Source organism: Vigna unguiculata, chromosome 5, assembly GCF_004118075.2.
Source record: "Vigna unguiculata cultivar IT97K-499-35 chromosome 5, ASM411807v1, whole genome shotgun sequence".
NCBI classification, from domain to species: Eukaryota; Viridiplantae; Streptophyta; class Magnoliopsida; order Fabales; family Fabaceae; genus Vigna; species Vigna unguiculata.
In genome coordinates this window covers 37,568,957-37,595,501 of record NC_040283.1, presented here as the reverse complement: position 1 = coordinate 37,595,501, position 26,545 = coordinate 37,568,957, and the positions used below count along the sequence as shown (strand labels likewise).

The 26,545-nt window shown below is 30.2% G+C and overlaps 2 protein-coding genes across 2 annotated transcripts; both read right to left on the bottom strand.

The window, feature by feature from the left end:
* Positions 1-635: 635 nt before the first annotated feature.
* On the bottom strand, positions 636-3,790 carry LOC114182992. The gene has a single exon (XM_028069806.1). The coding sequence runs from the start codon at positions 3,598-3,600 to the stop codon at positions 844-846; it is 2,757 nt and encodes a 918-aa protein (XP_027925607.1). The 5' UTR covers positions 3,601-3,790; the 3' UTR covers positions 636-843.
* Positions 3,791-6,512: 2,722 nt separating this feature from the next.
* On the bottom strand, positions 6,513-12,464 carry LOC114185266 (probable ubiquitin-conjugating enzyme E2 25). The gene is made up of 8 exons (XM_028072893.1): positions 12,321-12,464; positions 12,057-12,161; positions 9,870-10,004; positions 8,601-9,770; positions 8,460-8,523; positions 7,994-8,133; positions 7,581-7,892; positions 6,513-7,048 (listed from the first exon to the last, which is right to left on the bottom strand). The coding sequence occupies exons 2-8, from the start codon at positions 12,123-12,125 to the stop codon at positions 6,734-6,736; spliced, it is 2,205 nt and encodes a 734-aa protein (XP_027928694.1). The 5' UTR covers positions 12,126-12,161; positions 12,321-12,464; the 3' UTR covers positions 6,513-6,733.
* Between the last annotated feature and the right edge of the window lie 14,081 nt (positions 12,465-26,545).

The window sequence follows — 26,545 nt, the reverse complement described above, 5'->3', positions numbered from 1 at the left end:
AAGGCTCACATGTTGCTATAATATATTTTAGAGCTAAATATTTTTATTTTTCTATTGCATAAAGTATTTAAAAAATAAAGAAAATTATTGAGAAAAAAAATAGTGTTGCGTATTTTGATGGTTGAATTTATTTTCATTATTATAATAAAAATTAACTTTTTACATATTTTTCTACTTCTTTTGGATGATTAAAGATGGAACTTTTATCAGTTTTTTCTATTTCTTATTTTTATCCATCAAAAACAAACTATTTTTTTCATCTTAACTATACTGTATATTTCACCTTTTTTTTATTTCTTTTCCCATGTTTTTATCCCTTATCCAAATTGTGTATCTGGTACAAAAGAAATGAAAACATTTCGCTAATAAATATGCATTCGATCAAATAATTATCAGCAAGACCAATTCATAAATGGTGGACTCAACATTATAAATTTGTTTACAAATTTTCACGATGACCAAAATTCAAAACTTACGAGGCAAGAATCTGGCATCTTAAATATTTATATATATAATTTTATTTTTTTTATGTATTCTTCAACATTCATTCAGATAACACTACACTAAGATGAACTTTCCCTAAACAGAGTATCCAATGCTTTTAAAATATGATCCATAGATTCATCAGTAACCAATTCCATAATCAACAAAAGCACTTTAACTCGTATAATTTCAAAATATAAGTACAATGGCACAAGTCATGTTACAAACTTACCAAAAACAAACAAACAAACAAGAACAAAATATTACAGAAACTACACACAATACAAGTTCATAACTAGTTAAAAGTTTGAAATACATGAACATTGAACAGAACTTCTTGAGAGTGATCATAGGGGCATTTTACTTGTTGGTTGTCTCTACTTCTGCTTCTGAATCAGTAACTACAGGCACCTTCTGATACACCCTTTTGAATCTCTGAGGCAAAACATAATGAGCACCAAAACGTTGCTGCAAGAAGATAATAACAGCAAAGAAAAACCCTCCCAATGGAATGGCAATATCCCAAGCGGTTGAGTAAAAGTCTTCACTTGGATCTGCATAGTAGTATGATCCATTACCAAGAGGATCATCAGTGTGAGTCCTGTAAAGATCATAAGCATGGGGCAACAATCTCACAAAAGTAGTTCCAAAGTAAAAGGAGCATGAAAGAACATTGCCACTCATGTTTGAAAACAGGTTAAGAATGATTTGTGGCAAGAGAAAACCATCCAAAACAAAACCACCATAAGATTTGATGTTCTCCCATGATGAAGGTTGGTTGTACATAGGAACATACACAGAATCCTTGTCTCCATTCTTCTTCAACTTCAACAAGAATGCAACAAGAAACCCTGCTGCATACAAAAGTAATGTAACATAAGCAGTGTTCCTCTCAGCAATCTTGCTTTCAGCACTCTTTTTTGCTGACCATGTGAGATACAGGAGCCTGAATTGCAACAAGAAAGCCACCATGGTGACAAGCCTCACACTCACTTCATTCACTTCAAGCCATGGATTGTTTCCAAATATCCACCTTCTGTTGTTGTTGGGATTTTGAGTGAGAAGAGCTTCAAAGTTCAGAACAAGAGGTACCATGTGACCCAAAGTGAGAATTGACATCATAATCAGTGAGATGAAGGGGAGCACATTTGGTTCTCTCTTCACCTTGTAGAGTTGCAACCCCACAAAAACACATGCAAGAGTTGTAGATATCAGAGCCATGATCACTTCCATGTCCATTCTCCAAAGATTTCTCCTTGCTGCTTGCCTGTAGTATGAAACTGCTGATATGTCTAAACGCTTGAAGTAAAGAGGATCAGATTCTTTGCGCATGCTTTCAATACTTCCCTTGATGTAGCTTCTATCACTTGAGTCCAATGGTGGGAACTGAATATTCAGAAGAATGTCACAGTCCGTAGAATGAGCCACTGGTGTCTCATTTTTTGGGTTAAGTTCACGACAACCTACCATACACAAGGTTCCTGCTCCAGCATCATAAACTCCTTCTGCATTGATCTTCACTCTCTCAGAGGACAAGTTAAACACAGAATTCTTGTTAACTGAAGGAGTCAACACGGAGAGGCTTATCTTGTAGCTGATGTTAAACAAGCTACCGTTGTTGATGTCAATGGTTCCATCAGGAACTTCATTTGAGATTATGAAAGATTCAGATGTATATTGGGAAAACTCAGAGATTTCATCATCAACAGCTATGGGTTCTGAATAACCCCAAGCTACTCTTTTCTTGGACTCTTTAACTGACATATCAAATCTCATGTTATAAGAATAGGCCTCTGGGTATCTTTTCCCCTTGTCATTAGGCTTATGTGTTGGCCTTGGACATGATTTGTTAACCCTTTCTAGCTCGCTAAACTCGTACTTTAAGCCATGAATTCCCACCCCACGACCGTCATCATTCCTAAATGTTACCATCTTGAAATATCCTGAATCAATTGCACTCTTATTGCTCCAAATTTGGCCCACTATGGTGCTGGTGTTTTTTATTGACCAAATTGAGGGGAATCTCAATCTTAGTCTTACTGAGCAATCACCCACATGAGTTTCAACCAAGGATGATGACTTGCCCATGAAATGGCAAGCAACTACACTCAACATGTTGTTCTTCTCATCCCACCATCCTTCCCCTACTAACATAGTTTTGGGATCAAAACTCTGGTTAATCAGATAATAATTAATATCTTGAAATTCCACCAGAACCCTTAATCTATGTTTCTTAGTAGTCTGAGAACACCCAATGGTTGTCAAAGACATTAGAGGTGGAAGTTTACCAGAACTCCCACTTATGCTGCAATTCTTAGAATCATGGCACTCAAGAGAGTACTGTAATTGGAGATTTCTGAGCACCCAAGTGATGGGAGACTTACAAAAACTCAATGAATCTAAATTCAATGCTAATCCTTGATCAGCATCAGCATCACTCCCATCAGAAAACTCATTGACAACTTCTGCAGAATCCAGAGTATAATTGTATTTTTCATTTGGAAGCATCAACACAGAAATGGGTTCGAAGGAATTATCATCACCCTTTTCAGAACTCAAATTCTCCAAGCTTCCACTGACCAAGGTAGTGATATTGCTTACATTGAACACATCATTGAGCTTAAAAACAGCATTCACGTTGAGAGAGTCACCTTTTTTGGAGTAACCACTGCCAATCCCCACCATGCAGACCTTCCCTGAAGGTTCATGCCAAAACCCTTCAAGCTTGAAGCTTACGTAACCTTTACGGTAACGCCGTTGACCCACATAGTATGAACCGTCACTGAATGTGTTGGCGCTTCTAAAAGACACGGTGCCTTGAAGCTTGAAAAGGTTTGGATTTTGAGTCGCACGTGTGCTCCTTTTTGAGAGGTGAAAGGAGAAACTGTTCCAAGAAGCACCAACATCAATGATGGTATCACCTCCTTTGTAGAAACCGTAGTGATGATCAGAAAGAGGGAAAGGATTGTTGCTGAGTTTGGTGGTGGGGGTGGAGTGGGGAACTGTGGAAGCACAGTGGTCTTGGTAAGATGGTGGTGAGGCAAAGGAGGGAACAAGGTTGAAGGAGAAGAAAGTGAAAAGAGAAAAGAGAATGGTGAGAAGAGAATCCATGAACATGAGAAGATGAACTATAGTTTGGTTATTATGAAGGGTAGAGAAAGTGAGAAACAAAGCAACAATTCACAGTACATTTATAGTATCTATTTGCACTGGTAGTCTATGAAGCTCGGATAGACATGGATAAAACACACACACACGGAAATACAGCTAAATAATTGAGAAAACATAGGACATACGATACAGTTTTAAACTTTTAATTAACACATTGTTCGTTAACACAAAATAAAAAAAATTTATTTATTTATCTAACATTTAAAAAGTAAAAAGTAATGATCATATAAATTATTTTTCTTATTTTTTAAACATAATAGGAACTTAGGTAATAAGTTTACTGATATATGTTTTGTATGCATATCAATATTCGATATGTATCGTAGAGATGACACATGATTTATGAGGCGTGTTTGGGCCTCATAGTACATGAAAAAAAAAAAAAAAAACTGATTTCAAACATTAACATCACACTGTTTCTTCCCATTGAATACAAATTGCAAATCTTATCTTAGATTTTGTAATAATCACAAAATAGTTTATAATAATGAGAAATTTGATGGATGCATGTGAAGAAAACAACCGTCAACTAAAAACAAAATAAAGTAAAAGTAATTCGTTTGAAAAGTCTACTTTTTTTTTTCCAATTATTTGTTGTTAATTAAATAAAGATTTTGTTAAGGTATGGGGTTAATTAAAATATATAAAATCGTAATGGAGTTCTTAGTTATAATTTGAACTATACTTTGTATTAGAAATCTTAAATAAGTTTAAATCATGCTGAGTAGAAACAATGGAGTAAAAAAAAAATTAAATTTATATATGAAAAAAAAAAAGACTTAAACAGCCTATTTATTTTACAGCATGAATGGTTTATTTTGCACAAGCATTAAAGTGCACGAATTTTAAACGCATATTAAATATATAACATCTTATGAATGTCAAACAAATTAGATAACATCTCACAGTCGCATAAGATAAGACTAATATAAAATTTATACTCATTATATTTATAAAATTTAAATTAACTCAAAATTATTAGAATTTTCACTGTTGAAAGTCAATATTCAAAATTAACATGATATATATTATTGAGATGCATAAAAATAACACTTTTTTTTTCTTTTTTTAATTTCTTTTATTTAATATCATTCTCTTCATCCACAACCACAAGTAACAAGTCGTTGCGTGCTTAAGTCGTTACCAATCTGTATAATTATAGCGGAAACCAAAGAAAACGTCTTAAGGAAGACTTTGTGGACACAGTCAACACAAAAACCTATAAAATGAAACGTTTTAATACGAGAACCAGAAAAATAAATAATAACAATAATTTGTTTAATTTATGAATAAAAATTGTTGCATGATCATTTTTAAAAGCTGAATAATTTTAAAAACAGAGTTTAAGTTTAAGTTGTTTCAAAAATTAACCATTTATGTATAATTATGTGACTTAACTTTATTTTTCTTATTTTCGTATGAAATTTTTTTTTTCCATTACATATACCTCATGTTTCAATCACTAAATTGTCCAGTTATAATACATCTTTAATACCATTTTTCTCTAAATCAATTAAATTAAATCAAATTAAATGTTTACTTGTTTGAAGTGACCATGCTATACAAATTAATCTCTTTTTTTTTCATCAACGACTTTATAATGTATAGAATGAAATCAAATCAACCCATTATTTAAAAAGTTTCATTACTAGAATAATCTTTAATAGTATAATGTAATTAGAAGTTGTTTTTATGATTTTTTTTAAGTGAGTTTACTCTAAAACCAAACAGGGAAAAATATCATATAAACTTTTATAGGTTATAAAAATATATGATAGGGCTAAAATGATATGAAATATAATTAAAATGTATTACAATACATAAAATTTATATTACCATTGACCAGTCAAACAAGAAGAGGTTGAGAAATGATGGGCCTGAAAGTAGCCCAATAAGCTGTGAAGTAGCAAACACGGGAATGCTGTGTCCCCTCAACTTGGAAAAAGAGGTCAATTGGACCAAACTTTGGGGGCAGAAGGGCCCACCGACGGATCTTCTAAGCCATAACTAGGCTAGGATAGAATCAAAAATAAAAAATAATAACAAAATTTTAATAAATAGTAAAAATAAAAAAAAGAAGAGAAAGAAAGTGATATTGAGATGGAAGAAAAATAGTGAAAATAAAAAGATTGTATATATTTATCTATAATTAATAAATATCGGTATAAATAAATATCAGTCCAAAATTAACATTTTTCAATTGTGTTAAAAAATATTTCTTTGTATTTTTCTCTTATCTTTCTTTTTCAGTCTCTTTCCTTCTTTAAAAATAAACATGCTATTAATCAAATGGTCCAAGATTCTAAAAAAAAATTCTTTCTTATTTCTAAGGGGAAAAGTATCGTTTCTTTCTGTCTTCATAAAGAAACACCTCATCAATCAAATAGTTTAAGATTCCACAAATTCTCTTAGTTGTAGTTGGAAAAGTGTAAAACAAGATATTAAGAGTATTATTTTTCAAAATGAGTTCAACTAATACCAGCTACTTTCAACTTCCAAAGGTGTTAGTCACAAACTTGTGGAGCCTACACTTTGAAGGATCCTTCTTTGCAATAAAGCAGCGGTGAAGAAGACTAAAACTTCCCTATCATTGACAAACTTTATTTGGAAAAATGGTTCATTACACTCATGTGCTTATAGATACCCTAAAGAGAAAAAAAAAAAGATAAAAAGAGATAGATATCCATAAAACAAAGGTGATACAAAATATTCAAAAACGATCAAATTTGCTGTAAAAACAACCCTGTTCTACAAAAGTAGAGCTCTTATAACAAATTTGCTAACCCTTTTGCTCAATATGAATGAAACAAAACAAAGCATAACAAGCAAACAAGGTTTAGAATAATATGATCAGGTTATTATTATGTCATACTAGCATGGCATTATATTTTTATTTGCAATTATATACAATTATGAGCAGAGATTGTTCTATGTTCATGAAAACAAGAGCAGATAACAATAGTAAAAGTATTTAACATCAAACAGAAAAGTGTCATTAGGTGATATAGAAGTGCTAAGAAGTTTCGGGGTGTGTATCAATGAATCCTCAAAATTTGGTTTATCCAAGAGAATGTTCAGTTCAGGTTGCAGCCTTAAGCAACACCCCTCCTGATGGCTTTTTCACTGGTACTGTTGGTGGTGGTGGTGGTGGTAGAGTAAGGAATTTCTCAATGTCCTTTGCTCCAGTTTGAGCAAACTCTTTGACAAGCATGTTCATATATCCAGCTAAAGACTGCTTGAAGTTCTGTGAGCAGCTTCTGTCTCCCTCATCAACGTCCTGAACTCCTCCTTTCACCAAACACCCAACTTGAGCACCTTCCATGTATGCCTTACATGCCACCAGAATATCACTAGCTCTGCTGCAGAAATGCCCCTTGACAAAATCCTCAAAATTCTGAAACCAAATATAATAAATAACATTCAGCATTTGAGTTTTCAGTTCCAAATCATAGAAAAATAAAAACATGCTTGAGAGAACAGAACAATCATTCAAATTGTGTGTGTGTGTGTTACAGCTCTTGCTATATTCTTCATTCAAATGATTCCCACTTTCCAAAGATGATTATGTTGATAGGACAAAGGATGCATCATTAAAGCTCAACAAAGTACAAGAACATGTTGAAAAAGGTAAGAAGATACTAGTGGCTCTCAGGGATGGGAAAATTGTGTATTCACTGAGATCAGCCCTATTTGATCCCCCAAATTCAGGATTTTTATCCTAAAGGGATTGATGAAAAACTCATCCAAAAGCATGACTTACTTTTATTTCTCTTTTAACATGGGATACCCCCAGTTGAGATACAGAAACTAATCTCTAGAAATACTGAAATGTATTCAAGATACTAAGCTCTCATAAAGCACATTTTGGTACAAGGCCTGGTGTGGACAAAGGGTTAAAAAAATTGAACCATGAGTTGAAAGCAAACCTTTGGAGGCCTTCGAATCATATACATCATTGTCCTCAATGATAGAATGAATGTGTCCTCATTATACTGAAAGGACATCTTTTCACCACTAGCTGAACCACTCATGCGTTCATATCCAGGTTCATTAAAGTAAGGCTTTGTATTCAGAATTAGACCCTGAATGGAGACCAGAACCTGTAGAATCGTTGAAGTGCCCGGAAGCCACTTCTCATTTTTGCTGCCACTCCAGGTGTTCAGCAGACTAAGGCATACTTTGCCACAATGATACAAATTTGGGTTGAGCCTTAGACCTCCAGAGTGGTAATGCACTTGCTGCAATGAAACATGCCCCTTGTGTCAGACTTTATACGATAAGAATGAACAATAAAAAACATTGGTCGGTCCGGTCAGATACAGTATTCGCAACCACATACCGGTGGTACATTGGGATAGCCACTGGGAAAGAAAACATCAAAAAAGAATAGGCCATCATGATATGGAGTCCCTTCAGCTCCAATAATCACAGCCCTCAGAAGATCCATGTTTGACTCGTGCACTCTGACAAATATTGAATCTGTAGGGGACAAGCGGAAAAGAATAAGAAGTAAGAGATCTAGTATAATGCCAGTGGCAGGTAGCACATTATGGTATTCAGATCACTTTATAGTTATTTCTACTACCAATTTCAGAACAAGTATCTGGACTTCTAAGAAAAAGGTTAATAAGTAAGCACTATTCTATAAGAGTAAATCATAAATTAGCCATGAAAATGCTGAATGAAGTTTATTCAGAAAAAGCTCTATCAAAAAATGTAATAATGCTCAAAAAGAATTGAAGACTAAATTGGATTAGGCAAAATAGTACAGCAATTTTGAAGCAGGAGTACTGAAACAAACTCACCTGGCAAATCCTTCTGCAAAATCTTCCACTCGTCCTGGATTTTTTTAGCCCAATTCTTGGGAGGCTGTTCAAGAAATATGTTCAACATAAACCCAAATAATTAAGAACAGAACTGAAACAAAGAGCACTTCAAAAATTTACCTGTTTCGTTGAAGAACTGTTACGGACGAAGTAATGATCTGAAGTGTCCTCAACAGTGTCAAATTGTTTAAAACTTCGAAATTTCCTCATAATTTCATCTTTGGCTTCATCTGAAATTGTAACAATAGGGCTATCCACTGCTTTTCCATTAAATCCATCTCCAGCAAAATTGGGAACCGAGTTATTAAAACCATGCTCAGTTTGGGTAACAAAAGGATCAAATGGATAATAAATATTATTAGAAACATTTTTTTGAGGAGTAGAAAATGATTTATAATTTTGAGAAATATTCCACCAAGATTTTCCTGGATCTGTTCCCAAAGTATGCGATGATCCATGTTGTCCAATGAAATTTGAATGGGAGGAAACACTACTGCCATCTGCCATCATAGCAGTTCCATGTTGTCCAATGAAATTTGAATGGGAGGAAACACTACTTCCATCTGCCATCATAGCAGTTTTAAATTTCCCCCCATTTGATGGCTGACCAGCATGTGGCTGCTTATCAGCCACCATTGAGTCAAATAAACTAAGGTATGCCGAAGAAGACTTCTTTTTGCTATGGAAAGACCCTGACAACCAGTGAGACTTAGATGATTCTACTCCAACTGAAGCATTTGAAGTACGTCCTCTGGGTTTTGAAGTAGCTGATTTCTTCTTAGAAGGGCCAGATTGAGAAAAAAATTGAGAAGTTCCAGAGGAGTAAGCAACATCCTCCATTTTTATTTGAGTGTCAGTACCACCCATTAAAGCTGCTTGAATTTTAGAGTTAAATGGATCTAATGACATAGAAGGCTGGGAAGAGGATGTCATGGAACTTAATGCAGCATTTGATTGCATATGATCCCAAGGAGAAAACATACTATTTTCAGTCTTCTTAAAACCTAAATCATATCCTAGTGGCAACCAAGTAAACGGTGCTTCAATTCCAGGAGGTATATCCACATGATCAAAATGTTTCTGTAATAATGTATAATCATCTGCATCCATATAGTCTTCCGCCGACAAAATACCAACGTAGTCATCATCATCATATGATAGATCAGAGCCATGACCATCAACACTGATTACATTATTTGACACTGAAGGGGGATTATTAGAAGACGCAATCCCACCAACTGATCCAAATTTTGCCGCATCAGGCACTGGAAAAGGATAATCAGACATATTCTGAAAAGGGTTTCAAGTAACATGTTAGAGTCGTCTTCATGTTGGAAAAGATACAGCCCATCTGATGCAAGAAATAACAAAAATAAATCTTATACAAACCACAACTTGGAGATCACCATGAACAGCATCAATTGTCTTCCCTTTGTTACTATTATTAACTTTTTCACCAATTATCATTACATCGTCAGAATCATCATCATCATTGTCAATGTCAATCACGTCATGCAAAAAGACCTAGAAAGTAAAAGTCAAGTATTATATGTCAGTAAGCAAACATACACTCAAACGTTCATGAAGCACAAACTACAATATGAGAACAGAAAAATATATCAAAGAAAATATTGGTGCTCGTTCAATTTTCAAACAGAACATGGCAAAACAATCCTCCTCTTATATTACTCTAAATTATACAGAAGAGTTGCCACTGGTATTCTTCCCTTTGATATTGGATCCTGATTTCTGAAGGTACTGGTATCTTCATAAAAACAGAGATTACACATGAAATCTCCTTAAACAAAATTTCCTCTATATCCTGAAAACCAATACAAACATTCTAAACTGAAATCCTCCTTTCATTTTTCTTTATTAGTCCAAAAACTTCACCCATTAGAAAAAGGTTTGTGTCTCAAAAATAAAGGGGACATTTATATAAAAAATCAAGGCAAACAAGGGTGTTTTAGTCAAAAACATATTATAGTGGATAAGATAATAAAAGAAAATGCTCGAGTAAAAAACCAAAACCTCAAACAGCAGAGAAAAAGGTAAAATGAATCTATACTATTATAGAAAGGGATTCCTAAATAAGTGTCCATTTACTTTTCCTAAAATCACTTTAGCTCATGTGTACTACAATTACAATAAGGTACTGTGTTATGTTTATCACAATGACTCAACAGTTACCCACATTTATAGCTTGAATGGCAGAATCACATTAGATTTACAAAAGGTTATTGGCAGAATAATAGAAAAATTACTGCATCTAAACTTCTCAAGAAAAATAAAAATAGTACTATCTAAGTCACAAACTGATTGATCCCACAATTTCTTATGAGCAGGGACTAAGGTAGGAACATTTCCTTTGCAACAGACTTGCACATAAATAACAAAAATATAGTAGAACTTGACATGTTAATCCTATCTAATGCACGTATGACAGAAAAACAGTAAACAAAAATCAAATTCAGCACTCTAGGAGAAACCAGCAGAACAGTAGTGATGATCATAAAATCCTATTAGGATGCATATATAAGCTCTACTATCTCAATTAAAGCATCTAACAATGAGAGACTACCGTTTTAATCAAAGTTCCTAATCAATTAGGAGAGGTGATTTATTTATCTACTGCTCACTCAATCAAATTGGTCTATTCTTAAAGGCAGTTGCAATTTAGACATAGAAAGAGAAAGATAAATAAACTGATAGACCAACACAAATTTGTTTAGTCTATCCAACCTGTCTGAACAAAAATCAGTAAAATCACCTTTAATCTTTCCATGGTTTGAGAAAATAGACCGGAAAATGTATTAGACACAGTTCAAATTTGCATTAGCCACTGCCAAGTTCCCTCACAACAAAGCTCACATAACCTTATTATTATCCGTCTAAATCATACCAAAAAATTATCATCTGCAATTTACATGCACAATACACATATTGCCATAATAGAACATCCTGAGAAGAAAAAACTGTGTCATTTGGAAGTTTCTCAATCAAATGATCATCTATACTTAGGTCACAGGGAGAAGAAAATGTTATAATTTGACTTAAGTTACAAAAAGATTTAAACAGAAATCATTACCAACATATTACCAAAAGGCTATTTATAGCATATCCTCTTACTATTCCAAGGAATACAACAAAAGACTCTAAATTCCAATCCCTTGGGGTAACAATAACGTGATCATCAAATGAAGACCCAAAAGGCAAAGAAGAAGATAAGAGAAATACACAATCCATAACAGAGGAAAAAATTACAATGTCAGAATGCACACGTCACTACTAAACCCGTCCCCTTCCAATAAATAACAAACCGCACATGCAGCAACAAACACGAAAAGGTTGCCTCAACAACAGCAAAAACAGTTACTCTATGGCAGAAAATGGGGAAATATTGTTCATGAGAACTACACAGAAACAAAAATTAAAAAAAAAAAAAAACACAGATCATAGCAGAAAAGTGAAGACCCATATAAATAATTTTCAGAAAAATAAAAACTTTAAACAAATTGAAGACCCCCATCAGGAGAAACACAAGTAATTAAATTTGAATCGGTGGCAGCAGCTTGCCTTGTTGTTGAGATAAAACTTTGAAGGGTGGTGAATTGGGGGAGGAATCTCGAAGACGTCAGGGTCCATAGTGCTATCTTAATGTTAAACTGAATGATCCTTTACCTATTTGTTTGAAGGAAGAGAGAAAGAGTGAGTAAGGGAAGAGTGAAGGGTCTTGGATGCAGGTGTTATATACTGTTATGATGAAGAAACACAGAGAAAGAAAGTGTGTGAATGTTAAAAATAAAAGAGAATTAGAAAGACAAAGAGACAGAGCCTAACCTTAGTGTTGTGCGTGGGACACACGTCAGATGAAACCAAAATTCAAAGGGCTTATTTGGATATTTGGGCACACTTCTAAGGGTTAATCCTACTCTTGGATAGAGTGTGTTTTGGAAGACAACGGGTTTCCACAGAGTGAGTGAGATAAAACATGAAATAAGGTTGTTTGCTAAATCATTTATAGCTATATAAAATGTGGGATCTAAACGTTTTTTATTTATTTTAAAATTAAGAATTATAACAAGTATATTACTTTTCTTCTATAAAAGAAAGAAATATATTATTTTTCTTCTATAAAAGAAATTTATTACTTTTGGAAATAGTTTTTCTAAAATGATTCCATTTTCTTAATAAATATCTAATTTGTTTTTTTAAACAGAAAGAGTAACAATTTGAAGCTGGATCAATTATTGAAAACTGAAATATTTGAGATATTTTATAAATTGTTAAAAGCATAATCATTACGGAATAAGATAAATATTTAGTTTTAGAAAAGTATTATATTTGTATATATTTATATTGGTCTTGAAATTATAAAAGTTTTAAAATTACAATTCATTAATTGTCTTAGTTCAAAATTAGAACAAATAACATAATTTAATTTATAATGTTAAAAAAAATTAGGAAACAGAAATGAAAAGTAATTCAAATGACAACATTGTACACTTTTGTTCAGTGTTTACTCTCAAGAAGTTTTTTTCTTTTTCTTTTTTGATTTTTGAACTTTTTCTTTAATAAAAAAAATACCATTATTTTGTGTTTAGCCTATTAAACATATCATTACTTGAGGTTGTGATAAAAACATGCAAAAAAATTATAAAGTTACTAAGATGCCAATAGTTCAATCTTCATGTATTTTGTGATAAACAAAATATGAGAGAGAGAAAAAAAAAACAAATAAACTTTTTAATTGAAGAAACCAAGATAAAAAAAAAAACTAATTGTAAAATTATTCAAATCTTGAGTTTATGGTAAATTTTGAAAAAAACAAATAGGAGAGAAAAAAAATTGCATTGAAGAGAACATGATAAACAAATTATAAAATTAACAAAGTTCTAAGAGTTGAATTGTTATGTAAAAAATCTAATCATATTGTTTATTTTCAATATATAATATTTATACGTTTAATTTTCAAACTAAGAATTGTTGGAAGATAAAAGGAATAAATTGAAACATCACAACTTAATAGATAACTATAAGAAATTCATATAGTAGTTTGAAATAAAGACATCAAACTGAGTTATTTTTAATCTCAATCAGACTTGATATGGGTTCAAGAATGATTGGTTTAGCAAAATTTTAGTTTTATTTTTTTAATTTATAATTATTATTTGGTTATTATTTTGTATATATTTCATAATTTTAATTTTATGTTTTACAATATAATTATTTGTTAAATTTTTAAAAATTAACTATTACTTTTACATTACATGTTTCTTATAAACCTTTCTATCTTCTTTCCTCCTTTCTTCCCTTATTCATCAACATTTATTTTCTCATCTTTCTCCATTCATCTCATTTTTGTTTTTAATAAATATAAATTTCTTTGGTATATTAATTTAATAACATTACAATATCATCACCTAAAATATAATATCATGCATATTTAAAAATGTCTAAATTTAAGAGGTTGTGATTAGAATGGGATTCATCTTTAGTTTGTTAAGTTTTTTCTTCTCAAACAACAATATCTTGGAGTATCCGAGAAAGATGACGTAGATGTTAGTAATATTTATATATATTTAGTAAATATATACTACTAATATTTAGTCATAAATGTTATGTTGATAAGTTAATTAATTTAGGTTTGAAAAATATAACTCCCTATAAATGGTACCATGTTATTTCTAAGGTTATTAGCTTGAATTTCTTTCATAGAATGTACCAATTACCCATGTTTTGGTTAGTTCGGGTTTTTCATGTATTTTATATATGAACGAGCCATAAAGAGACTTAAATGTATCATTAATCACGACAATTATATTCATAATGGCGTTTTCAGTTATATTATGCGAATTATATTATCGTCATGTCCTTGCATTGATGATGTGTTTATTTGTCATTACTTTATAATAGTTTGATACAACAATCATCACCACTACAAATTCTGATATTATATGGGAATTTTCTTGCAAATTTGTTAAAAAAATTTGCAAGAGAAGACTTTTTTTCAGAATTTTAATTGGCAGTAATTCCTTCATGGACAATTAGTTCCTACAAAGTTATAAAATTCGCAAATATTTCCTACAAAATTTTTTGCGAGTTTATACAAAATATTTTACAACAAAATTGACAGCAATTTCTTGCAATTTTTTTTTTCATAACAAAATTTATAAGTATTTTCTATAAAAAAAAATTCAAAACAAAATTGACAAGAATCATGATCTTTTTTAGTAGTGCATATGGTCTCAGAGATCCTATAAAAGATGTATTAGGAAGTATATACTCTCAAAAATTCACTCACTATCTAATACAACGTAGTTAAAATTGAGATTATAATTAGGATCGTGAGGGGTTTACATAATCGTAAATCATGAGATCGTAACACGGATGGTAGATTTTACTTTTTTATAATATATATATATATATATATATATATATATATATATATATATATATATATATATATATATATATATAATTGTTTGATTTTACTAGGACTAGAAATTAATTCAATTTTATTCTTTGAAATTTTAAATAACATGTATGAAAATAATTAATGTAATAAAATATAAAAATGCAAAAAGGATTAAAATAAAATAACAAAAAAAAAATCAAAAGAAGTGATTTGTTGTTGGTCTTCATAAATAGCATTAATATATATTTCTTTAACAAGAAATAATAAATAGTAACGATATAATTAATAAGCACTAAATGTTATTATGCTTTGGGTGTATACAAAATTGTGGCTGCAAAATTGAAAACTTACGATTGTATTAAATTTTAATTGAGAAGTGTTGTGATATGTTGCACCTGGATTTAATTGTATTAAATTTTTATTGAGAAATGAATTTTAATTGTATTAAAATTTAATTTAATCAGGTGAAAGGTGGTTCTTTGACTGACAATTATAGCTATGTAAATTTTTAATTATTCACCAAAGAACATGAATAGGTTGTGCAACAAAAATTTTATAACAAACGACAATTTACACGATTTTGTTCAACAATCCTACCAATCCTACTGTATTATGATTATGCATGGGATATGACTTGTAAATACTACATAAAATCGTAACGTCTTACGATTTTACAATATAAATCTCGATTTTAACTATCTTGCTCTCATACACATGCACACATCTCAAACTCTCTTACTAAGTTGAGCGTTGAGAAGTCTTTTGCAGGTGTATTGAAAATGACGATTTCATAACTAAAATTTTAATTTTTTTTTATTGTTGTAACCGGTTACTCAAGTGTTATGTCTTTGAATCGTTTTGTGTTTTTAAAATGTCTTGATTTTTGTAAGGTGGGAAGTCCACCAAAAGGATAGTTTCATAATTTAAGTCTTTGATAATTTAAGACTTTTATTTATTTATTTTACAAACTTAATTTATTTATTTATTTTAATTCTAAACCACTTTTTCAAAATTTTAAATAAATATTAACATAATTGAAATAGTAACAAATGACCCACACATATTTATTAAATATATTCAATAAGTTAGTTGATCCTTCTTATTGAGTCTTTTGGATTTAGGATTTAGGGAATGACTATGTGGTTACATCAAAATTTTAAATGTCATTATTTTGTTTAAATTTACTATTTATTTATTGATTCATTCATTTATTGGTTATTTATTATTTATATTTATATTTATTGTAATCCTTGTTTAAAATTTTTCAACAACTTTTCAGATTATAAATCTTCAGTTCATCATTCAATTGCACAGAAGGATTGTATCCTTATTTTAAATTTTAAATTTTAAATTTATATTTTAAATAAATAAGATAATTTAAATAATAATAAATCACACATACACATATATTTATTAAATGTAATGTTACCTAAAACATATAAATTTCTAAACTTGCAAACCATAAAAGTCGTCATTTTTGGATTTCAATATCATATAAAAATAATACTCAAAATAAAAATCAAAATAAGAATTATATTGAATTGAAATATTCAAATATATACAACATTCACACATACAAATATATTTATTAAATATAATGTTACCTGAAACATATAAATTTCTAAACTTGCGAACCATAAAAGTCATCATTTTTTAATTTCAATATCATATCAAAATTATACCCAAAATAAAAATCAAAATAAGAATTGGTAATATTTTTCATATTTTCACACCATGTTATAAATAAGTATATTAAAAATAAAAAACCATACAATATTTCATTTTCTAAAATGATGTTATAAACCATTGTAAAGTGTTTTTTTAAATAACTTTCGAAATTAGTTTATTGAAAACCAAGATGTTCTCTACTTATTAATTCGGAGAGTGAGAAATTTTTTTAATATATAAAATAATAAAGTTTGGATTTAAAATTTGAAATCGTAACGACAATAAAAAAAATTAACATTTAAAATATAAAACATATACAAAAATTTAAAGTCTGTTTAATAAATATAAAGTAATAAAAATTTTGAATTTCAAATTCTAAATTGGAAAAAACTATAAAAATATGGTAACAAAGTTTAAATTTAAAATTTAAAATACAAGCGAACTGTGAAAAAAAGACTCAATAGACGAATCCATCATATGTCAAATCTTTGTATTTTTTCAGAGTCTATTCTTTATATTCTTTTGCATGGTTTACATTTTGTAGTTTTGATCGTTTACTATTTATATTTTGCTTGCATTCTCTAACATTTGTATTTTTAAAGAGTCTACTATTTATATTTATATGCACAGTCTAGGTCTTTGATTTGTAGTTTTATATCATCTACTGATCATATTTTTGTATTGTCTAACTTTTGTATTTTTATAAGGTCTATTCATATTGTTCATCATTTTTATTATTAAAAATTCTACTATTACATTTGTCTACATTGTTTACTCAATATTTTATTTAAAATATAATTTGATTTATTAATTTTGATTGACTAAATCTTAATATACTATTTAAAATAATTATATACAATACATTTTGTTATATATATATATATATAAATAACTTAAATACATTTTTATCATAAAATTAGTTAAAAGATTATTGTTTAATTTTATAAAATAAAATATTTATATTAAATTTAATTATACTTTATAATTTCAAATTAATTTAATAAATATACTATAATTTTAAATTTTTAAACTCTTAGGCTCAGTGCAACAAAAGTGGATTGTATCGATTTTTTTTATAGTAGTGGAATTGAAGTATTTAACTAATTATCCAAATATTATTATAATAATAGTAGTTGAAAATTAAACTATCAACATATATAACAACGAGTAACAAAAAAATAAATTAAGCATCTAAACTATTCAAATATTATTGAACAGTATTATAGCACTTCAAAAAAATCAAATTAAGAACCTATATAATTAAAAATAATAAATTATTTAATAAAAAACTTATAAAAAATGGTAAAATAGTGATAAAGTGTTATTGTTGGTGGGTCACATATCAACCCATCTTCAACTTGGTTCAAACCGGTTTAACTTGTGGGTTAAATGTGTCAGATTCATTTTAACCCACATTAGTGTAAACACAGATACCGTTGAGCGTATGTATACACATTTTTTAAATATGTATGATATTATATTGTAGGTGATGATATTATAATGTTATTAAATTAACATAAAAAATACATTTATATTTATTAAAAACAAAATGAAATGAATGGACAAAAGATGACAAAATAAATGTTGATGAATAAGGAAAGAAAGAAGGAGAGAAGATAGAAAGGTTTATAAAAACATGTAGGAGTAATGATTAATTTTTAAAATTTAACAAGTAATTATATTTTAAAGGGTAAAATTAGAATTATGAAATGTGGATACAAAAGAGAGTCCTCTTTATATTCTAAATTGCAAAAACAAAATATTCATATGTGAGTCAACTCACTAATCCACCAACTTGTGATGGATCAGGTTAGATTAGAAATTTTTTGACTCAACTTAAAGTGAGTCGCGTTGAGCTAGCCTTTTGTTCAGTTCAACCTGTGGTGAGCCAACCCATGTAAGTCGGGTTGACTCACTTTGACTTCCATAGTTATAAAATGGTTTAATTAATCGTAAGGTACCCAGTTTAGTACTAGAGTGTCAAATTGGTACCCGCTTTTAAAAAATGTCAATTGCATCCCAACTTTTGAAAATTGCTTCAATTAGGTCCCTTTCAGACAGAGTTGACTAACGCCGTTAGTCAACGTGCCACGTGTCAATTTGTGGTTTTTTTGATTTTTAAAAAAAAAATTAATTTTTTTTAATTTTTTAATTTTTTTTAAATTTTTTTAAAAAAAAATAAAAATGCCACGTGTCAAGTCCCTGTGTGTGACACGTGGCATTGTCAGTGTCACGTGGCATTGTAATGCCACGTGTCAGTGTCACTATCAAATGCCATTGTGATGATTTCGATTTAGTCCCCATTTATGTTTTTTCGTTTCAATTTAGTACCTACTTATGTGTATTTGATTCAATTTTGACCTAATAATTTTTAATAATTAAAATATTTTTTAATAAAATTAAAAGTAATTAAGTATAAAAGTTTAAAAAAAATTAAGTATTTGATATTTATATTAAAATTTAGTGGTAAAAGTCATTTTAGTACTTATAAATAGCATAACATTCATACAAATAATAAATTTGGTCTGAAATTGAGAGAAACATTATAAATATTAGTACTTAATTTTGTAAAAATATTTATACTTAATTATTTTTAATCTTATAAAAAATGGATTACAAAAATATTTTAATTATTAAAAAAAAATTGGGACAAAATTGAATCAGATACACATACTTAGGTACTAAATTGAAACAAAAAGACATATGTGGGGACCAAATCGAAATCAACACAATGACATCTAATAGTGACACTGACACGTGGCATTACAATGCCACGTGGCACTGACAATGCCACGTGTCACTGACAATGCCACGTGTCACACACAGGGACTTGACACGTGGCATTTTTATTTTTTTAAAAAAAAATTTAAAAAAAAATTTAAAATTAAAAAAAAAATTAATTTTTTTTTAAAAAAAATCAAAAAAACCACAGATTGACACGTGGCACGTTGACTAACGGCGTTAGTCAACTCTGTCTGAAAGGGACCTAATTGAAGCAATTTTCAAAAGTTGGGATGCAATTGACACTTTTTTAAAAGCGGGTACCAATTTGACACTCTAGTACCAAACTGGGTACCTTACGATTAATTAAACCTTATAAAATATAGATAATTATAGTGTAATTGTAGGGATTGTATATATTAATTATAGATACTTCCTCTTGTATATATTTCTATTATTCCTTTCAATAAAATACAACACATAATCCCTTTTATTTGTTTTCTTTACATGGTATCAAAGTAAGGATGATCCTTTGCTCAATCATTTCTTTTTATCTTTTTCCTATCCTTGTTTCCATGGCTAACGATGGAAAAGAACCACATTTCAATAGTTCGTATTCTTTCCATTATTCTAACCATCCCGAAATGGTCCTTGTTTCAAAACCTCTAGATGGAGATGACTTTTTGACTTAGCGTAAGCCATGGTCATCTCTTTAAAATGCAAAATCCAAATTCGGTTTTGTTGATGGAACTCTCAAGGCACCCTCTGTGGAAGACAAACCAGAAGAATATGCATCATGGAAAAAATTGCAACGACATGGTATTATCTTGGATCTTTAATTCTTTGACACCTGATATTATAGATAGTGTTATTTTATATGATACTGCTCACGAAGTTTGGGAAGATCTTCAAAATTGCTTCTCTCAAAGTCATGCACCACATATTTTTCAGATTGAGAGAGACATTACTTGCTTGACTCAAGATCAAATGATAGTCGCAACCTATTACACAAAGTTAAAGAAATTATGGGATGAGTTAGGCTCCTATAGTAATACAACCTGCACTTGTGAAGTAGACAATAAAAGGCACAAATTGATGCAGTTTATTATGGGATTGAATGACTCTTATAATGCTATTTGTGGTCAAATTCTCTTAATGAATCCCTGCTTGGTGTTACACAGGCTTATTCTTCCATCATTCAAGAAGAAAAACAACGACATTTGAGTACCACACGTGACACAATAGAAGCTTTAGCCATGATTGTTCAAAAGAATAAACCAATAGCTCTTGTTGTTCGGCACAAACAAGGTCCTCCTTCTCGTTTTAATTCATCTAATCGAAATTCACGACATTGTTCTTATTGTGATAGAGATCATTATACAAAAGAAACATGTTGGAAGCTACACGGTTATCCTTCTGAACACCCAAGGCATGGAGTCACCCAGAATGCTTATTCTAAGCCCAATGGAAATAGTCAATTTTCAATAAATAATGTCACATCGACTCCAGTGATGCAACAATTGCAATCCACAATGGATTAACCGAACTACAACTTCAACAGATGTTGTCTATTATGCAGGGTAATGCATCATCTTTGTCAGCTAATCCTAAGGTCAACAACGCCAATGTTCCTTCAGGTTCGTCACCATCCAAACTTATAATTGATAGTGGGGCCACTAATCACATTATTTCTTCACCAACCTTGCTTTTCAACATAAAAGAAAACACTTCTTTACCACCAATTGTTATGCCAAATGGTAATCAAGCCCCTATTATCTCTATTGGAACTATACCTTTAAGTCAATTGTTTCTTTAACAAATGTGCTTGGGGTACCATCTTGCACAATACATTTGATGTCAGTAAGTCGGGTCACAAGAGATTTAAATTGTTCAGTAACTTTTTTTCCTTGTAGGTGTATTTTACTAGATTTGATGACGAGAATGACAATTGGTTTAGGTAAACAACAAGGTGGACTCTATTACATGGTTGTAATGACATTAGATAAGTCACACAATCCCATTCCATCACTCGCAGCCCATGTCACCAAGTCATCTCCTCCTTCAAACACTTCTACTACCTTGTGGCATCGACGACTAGAACATCCATCTCCATCTAGATTAGATTTCATGGCTAAAACTTTGTTAAACCTCTCTTTAGAGTCAAATACAATTTGTGATATTTGTACTATAGCAAAACAGACATGCCATCTATGCGAGATTTTTTTACACAACAAGGAACAACTTACCAACATTCTTGCACTTACACACCACAACAAAACAGAGTTGTCGAGCGTAAACATAGACATATCCTTGAGTCATCACACACTCTTCGTTTTCAAGCCCAGCTTCCCTTACACTTTTGGGCAGAATGTGTTTCCACTGCTATACATATTATTAATAGGTTGCTTACGCCTCTTCTATCACGTCAGACACCTTTTGAGCGCCTATATGGTAAAATCCCTTTTTATTCACACATTCAAGTTTTTGGATGTCTTGCTTATGCTACTAATGTTCATGTTTCTCATAAGTTTGCTCCTCGTGCCCAAAAATGTGTTTTTCTTTGTTATCCTCTTGGCCAAAAGGCTTACAAGTTATATGATCTCAAAACTCACCAAGTCTTCACTAGTCGTGATGTTATCTTCCATTAGGATATTTTTTCGTATGAATCTATTGACACTTCTTTCACCACCATAGACCCTATCATACCTAATATTGTCCCAAATAAGCCTATGTCTACGACTCTTCCATACACTCCACCACCACCACCTAAAGAAAACATAATTGTGCCTCCCACTAATTCCCCACCTGTGGTTCCCTTGCGTCGTTCTCAACGATCTCATGGTCCTCCTGCAACTTTACGAGATTATATTTGCAATCAGGTAATGTCCGCTGGCCCATTGTCATCCTCTTAATCTTTTCCAAATAAAGGTACATGATATCCTCTCTGCAATTTTATCTCTTATGATCGTTATACCCCTCAACATCAGTCCTTTATTACTAATGATATTGAACCTACATGTTATGAAAAAGTTGTTTCTCACACTCATTGGCAAGAGGCAATGCAATATGAATTGGCTGCTTTGGAGGCCAATAATACTTGGTCTATTACAACTCTTCCTCTTGGAAAGAAGGTTATTAGTTGTCGTTAGGTGTTTAAAATCAAACGCAAATATGATGATTCTCTTGGACGATATAAGACACGTCTTATTGCAAAGGGATATACACAACTAGAAGGTATCGATTATCATGACAATTTTTCACCTACTACTAAAATGGTCATAGTCTGTTGTTTATTAGCTTTGGCTGCTGCTCAATATTAGTCTCTTCATCAACTTGATGTCCATAACCTTTTTCTTCATGGTGATCTTTTCGAAAAAATCTATATGTCCCTTCCTTTAGGATTTCAACGACAGGGGAAGAATCTTGTGTGTCGCCTCTAAAAATCCTTATAAGGATTAAAACAAGCTTCTCATCAATGGTTTGCCAAATTCTCTACAGTTATTCAGCTTGCTGGTTTTATTCAATCAAAAGCATATTACTCATTGTTTACATGTACAAAAGGCAAGTCATTTACAACTTTGTTAATTTATGTCGATGATATTCTCATAATTGGTAATGACCCTATTGCAATATCTAGTCTTAAACAATTTCTACACAATCATTTTCGGATAAAAGATTTGGGTGATCTTAATTTTTTCCTAGGTATTGAGGTCTCTCGTTCTAAAAAAGTTATTTTCATATCACAAAGAAAATACATTTTGGAAATTATCAAAGATGGTGGGTACCTTGGAACTAAGCCCGTGGATTTTCCCATGGAACAAAATACAAAGCTTTCCGATGAAGGGGAATTATTAAAGGACCCATCAATATATAGGCGAGTTGTTTGTCGCTTAACTTATTTGACAATTACTCATGCACATACTAAGCAAATTCATGCATGCTCCATGCAAGCCTCATATGAAAGCTGCAATGTGTGTGCTACGATATTTAAAGAATAATCCACATCAAAGTCTATTTTGCTTTTACAAAATGATGTATCTTTCCGTGCTTTTTGTGACTCAGATTAGCGAGGTTGTCTTGTATCCCGAAAATCAACTACATGTTATTGTAATTTTTTTTGGATCCTCCCTCATCTCTTGGCAAACAAAGAGGCAGAAGACAATTTCTCTATCCTCAACAAAATTTGAATACAGAGCATTGACAGGTACTTATTGTGAGTTGACTTGGTTATGATCATTGTTGAAAGATTCACGGATATTGTATCCTAAATCGACATTGTTGTATTGTGACAATAAAGTTGCCTTACACATTGCAGCTAACCCAGTATTTCATGAAAGAACTAGACACATAGAGATAGATTGCCACTTCATTCATGATAAGATTCAAGATGGTTCAGTTGCAACAAAATATGTACCTTCCACTGAACAACTTGCTTATGTGTTCACTAAACCACTGGAAAAGAGGCTTTCTCTACCATGAAGTGCAAGTTGGGAGTTCTTGATATTCACTCTCCAACTTGAGGGGGAGTGTTAGAAATTAAATCATGAGAAAAATATTTTAATTATTAAAATAGTTGAATTACAGGAACAATTTGCACGTTTTTGCATTATTATAGGAATAATAGCGTAACTCTTGGGATTATATATATTAATTATAGATACTCTCTCTTGTATATATTTATGTTATTCCTTTCAATAAAATACAACATAGAATCTCTTTTATTTGCTTTCTTTACAAATATATTCTAATCTCAAGTCCGTTGACTAACATTGCTAGGGTTAATTATCGCATTCCCGAGATATTGTCTGTGTTGGAGTTTGGAACTTTGTCACAGTTTTGTCCTTAGAAGGCATTTCAGAGGGTGGAAGGAGTATTTAAACTGCCTTTGACATCAAATCCTAAGCAATTTGAGACTAGAATGACAACATCCAAGAGACTGTTATAGGACTCGACAAGGACTTAAATAGGGGAAGATCCACTTGAAAAAGACTTCTCAACGCTCAACTTAGTAAGAGAGTTTGAGATGTGTGAATGTGTATAAGAGCAAGGTAGTCAAAATCGATATTTAAATCGTAAAATCATAAGATGTTACGATTTTATATAGTATTTATGAGTCATATCCCATGCATAATCGTAATACAATATGATCGGTAGGATTGTTGAACAAAATCGTAAAATCATGTAAATCGTCGTTTTCTTATGAAATTTTTGTTGCACAACCTATGCATGTTCTTTGGTGAATAATTAAAAGTTTACATAGTTATAATTGTTAGTCAAAGAACCACCTTTCACCTGATTAAATTAAATATTAATACAATTAAAATTCATTTCTCAGTAAAAAATTAATACAATTAAATCCAGGTGCAACATATCACAACACTTCTCAATTAAAATTTAATACAATCATAATTTTTCAATTTTTCGACCACAATTTTGTATATTCCAAAAACATAATAACTAGTGTTTATTAATTATAATGTTACTATTTATTATTTCTTGTTAAAGAAATATATATTAATGCTATTTATGAAGACAGACAACAAATTACTTCTTTTGATTTATTTTCCTTTTTTATTTTATTTTAATTCTTTTTGTATTCTTATATTTTATTACGATCATTATTTTCATACATGTTATTTGAAATTTCAAAGGATAAAATTGAATTAATTTCTACTCCTAGTAAAATCGAACAATTATATATATATATATATATATATATATATATATATATTTATATATATATATATATTATAAAAAGTAAAATCTACCATCCGTGTTAAACGATCTACGATTGTATAAACTCCTCAAGATCATAATTATAATCTTGATTTTAACTACATTGTATAAGAGAGTATGAGTGAGTGAGTGAGTTTTTGAGAGAGTATATACTTACTGGAATATATCTTGTATAGGGTCTATGAGACCATATGATTGTTGTATCAACATATTATAAAATAATGACAAATAAACACATCATCAATGTGAGGACATGACGACAATATAACTGAAAACACCATTATGAATAACATTGTCGTGCTTAATGACACATTTAAGTCTCTTTATGGCTCAATCATGTACAAAATACGTGAAAAACCTATACTACCCAAAACATAGGTAATTCGTACATGCTATGAAAGAAATTCAAGCTAATATAACCTTAGACATAACATGGTACGATACATAGAGATTTATATTTTCCAAACCTAAATTAATCAACTTATGAACATAACATGTATGACTAAATATTTTAATTTTATATATATATATATATATATATATATATATATAGTGGCGAATCTTGACTAACATTGTTGGGGGTGCTCAAATAATATATTCAAAATTTATACATTTCATTATTGTCACTAACACAACAAAAAATGAAGTATACGAAAAAAATTGAGAGACATAAATACCAAAAATGATTTATCAATATACCTATTTAAATAATCTATTCCTTTATTCTTCATCAATATACCTATTTAAAAAAAATAATACTAACAAATGATTTATCATAATCTAATAAAAAATTGAGAGACATAAATACCAAAAGAAAATTCAATGATAATCAAACCACACTTAAAATTCAATTATAAAAAACACAGTACAATCATTTTTTCTTCTATGTTGATAAAATAAAAAATTAATATAAAAGAGGCTCATTAAATAAATTATTAAACTAATATTTCACTATCAAGTAAGACAAAAGAGAATTACCTTCTTCTTTATTTCTTCGAATGGAAGAGAACTTGAGAGATGAAAGCAAAAATAATTGATCTTTTTCTCTTCCGAAAGAAAAGAAAATAGGTAAGAATGGAAGATGAGAACAATTTGTAAGAAATTCAAGACATAGACATATAAAAGAGGCTCATTAAATAAATTATTCAATTAATATTTCACTATCAAGTGAGACGAAAGAATTACCTTCTTCTTTTCTTCCTCGAGGATGGAAGAGAATAAAGGAGAAATAAGAGAAAAAATAATAGATCTTTTTCTTTTCAGAAACAAAAGAAAATGAGAATGAAATATGAAAACAATTTATGAAAAACACAATCTATAATGAAAACAAATAATAAAAAATATCTTGATAAATCTTTTTAATCTTTATTCTTTATTATATTTGATTTTATATTTTATTATTTATTAGTATTAAGTATTATGTTTATAAAAGAAATAAAATATTTAATTTAATATTTATAACAAAATAAAATCAAAATACCTAATATTTATAATATAAAAAAAATCAAAATATCTATTGTAA

Coding starts and splice junctions, on each gene's coding strand:
- LOC114185266 (XM_028072893.1), bottom strand. CDS start 12,125: ATGGACCCTGACGTCTTCGAGATTCCTCCCCCAATTCACCACCCTTCA. Junction 8,134..8,459: donor TTTGCAGAAGGATTTGCCAG/GTGAGTTTGTTT, acceptor TGTCCCCTACAG/ATTCAATATTTGTCAGAGTG. Junction 7,893..7,993: donor GCTATCCCAATGTACCACCG/GTATGTGGTTGC, acceptor GTTTCATTGCAG/CAAGTGCATTACCACTCTGG.
- LOC114182992 (XM_028069806.1), bottom strand. CDS start 3,600: ATGTTCATGGATTCTCTTCTCACCATTCTCTTTTCTCTTTTCACTTTC.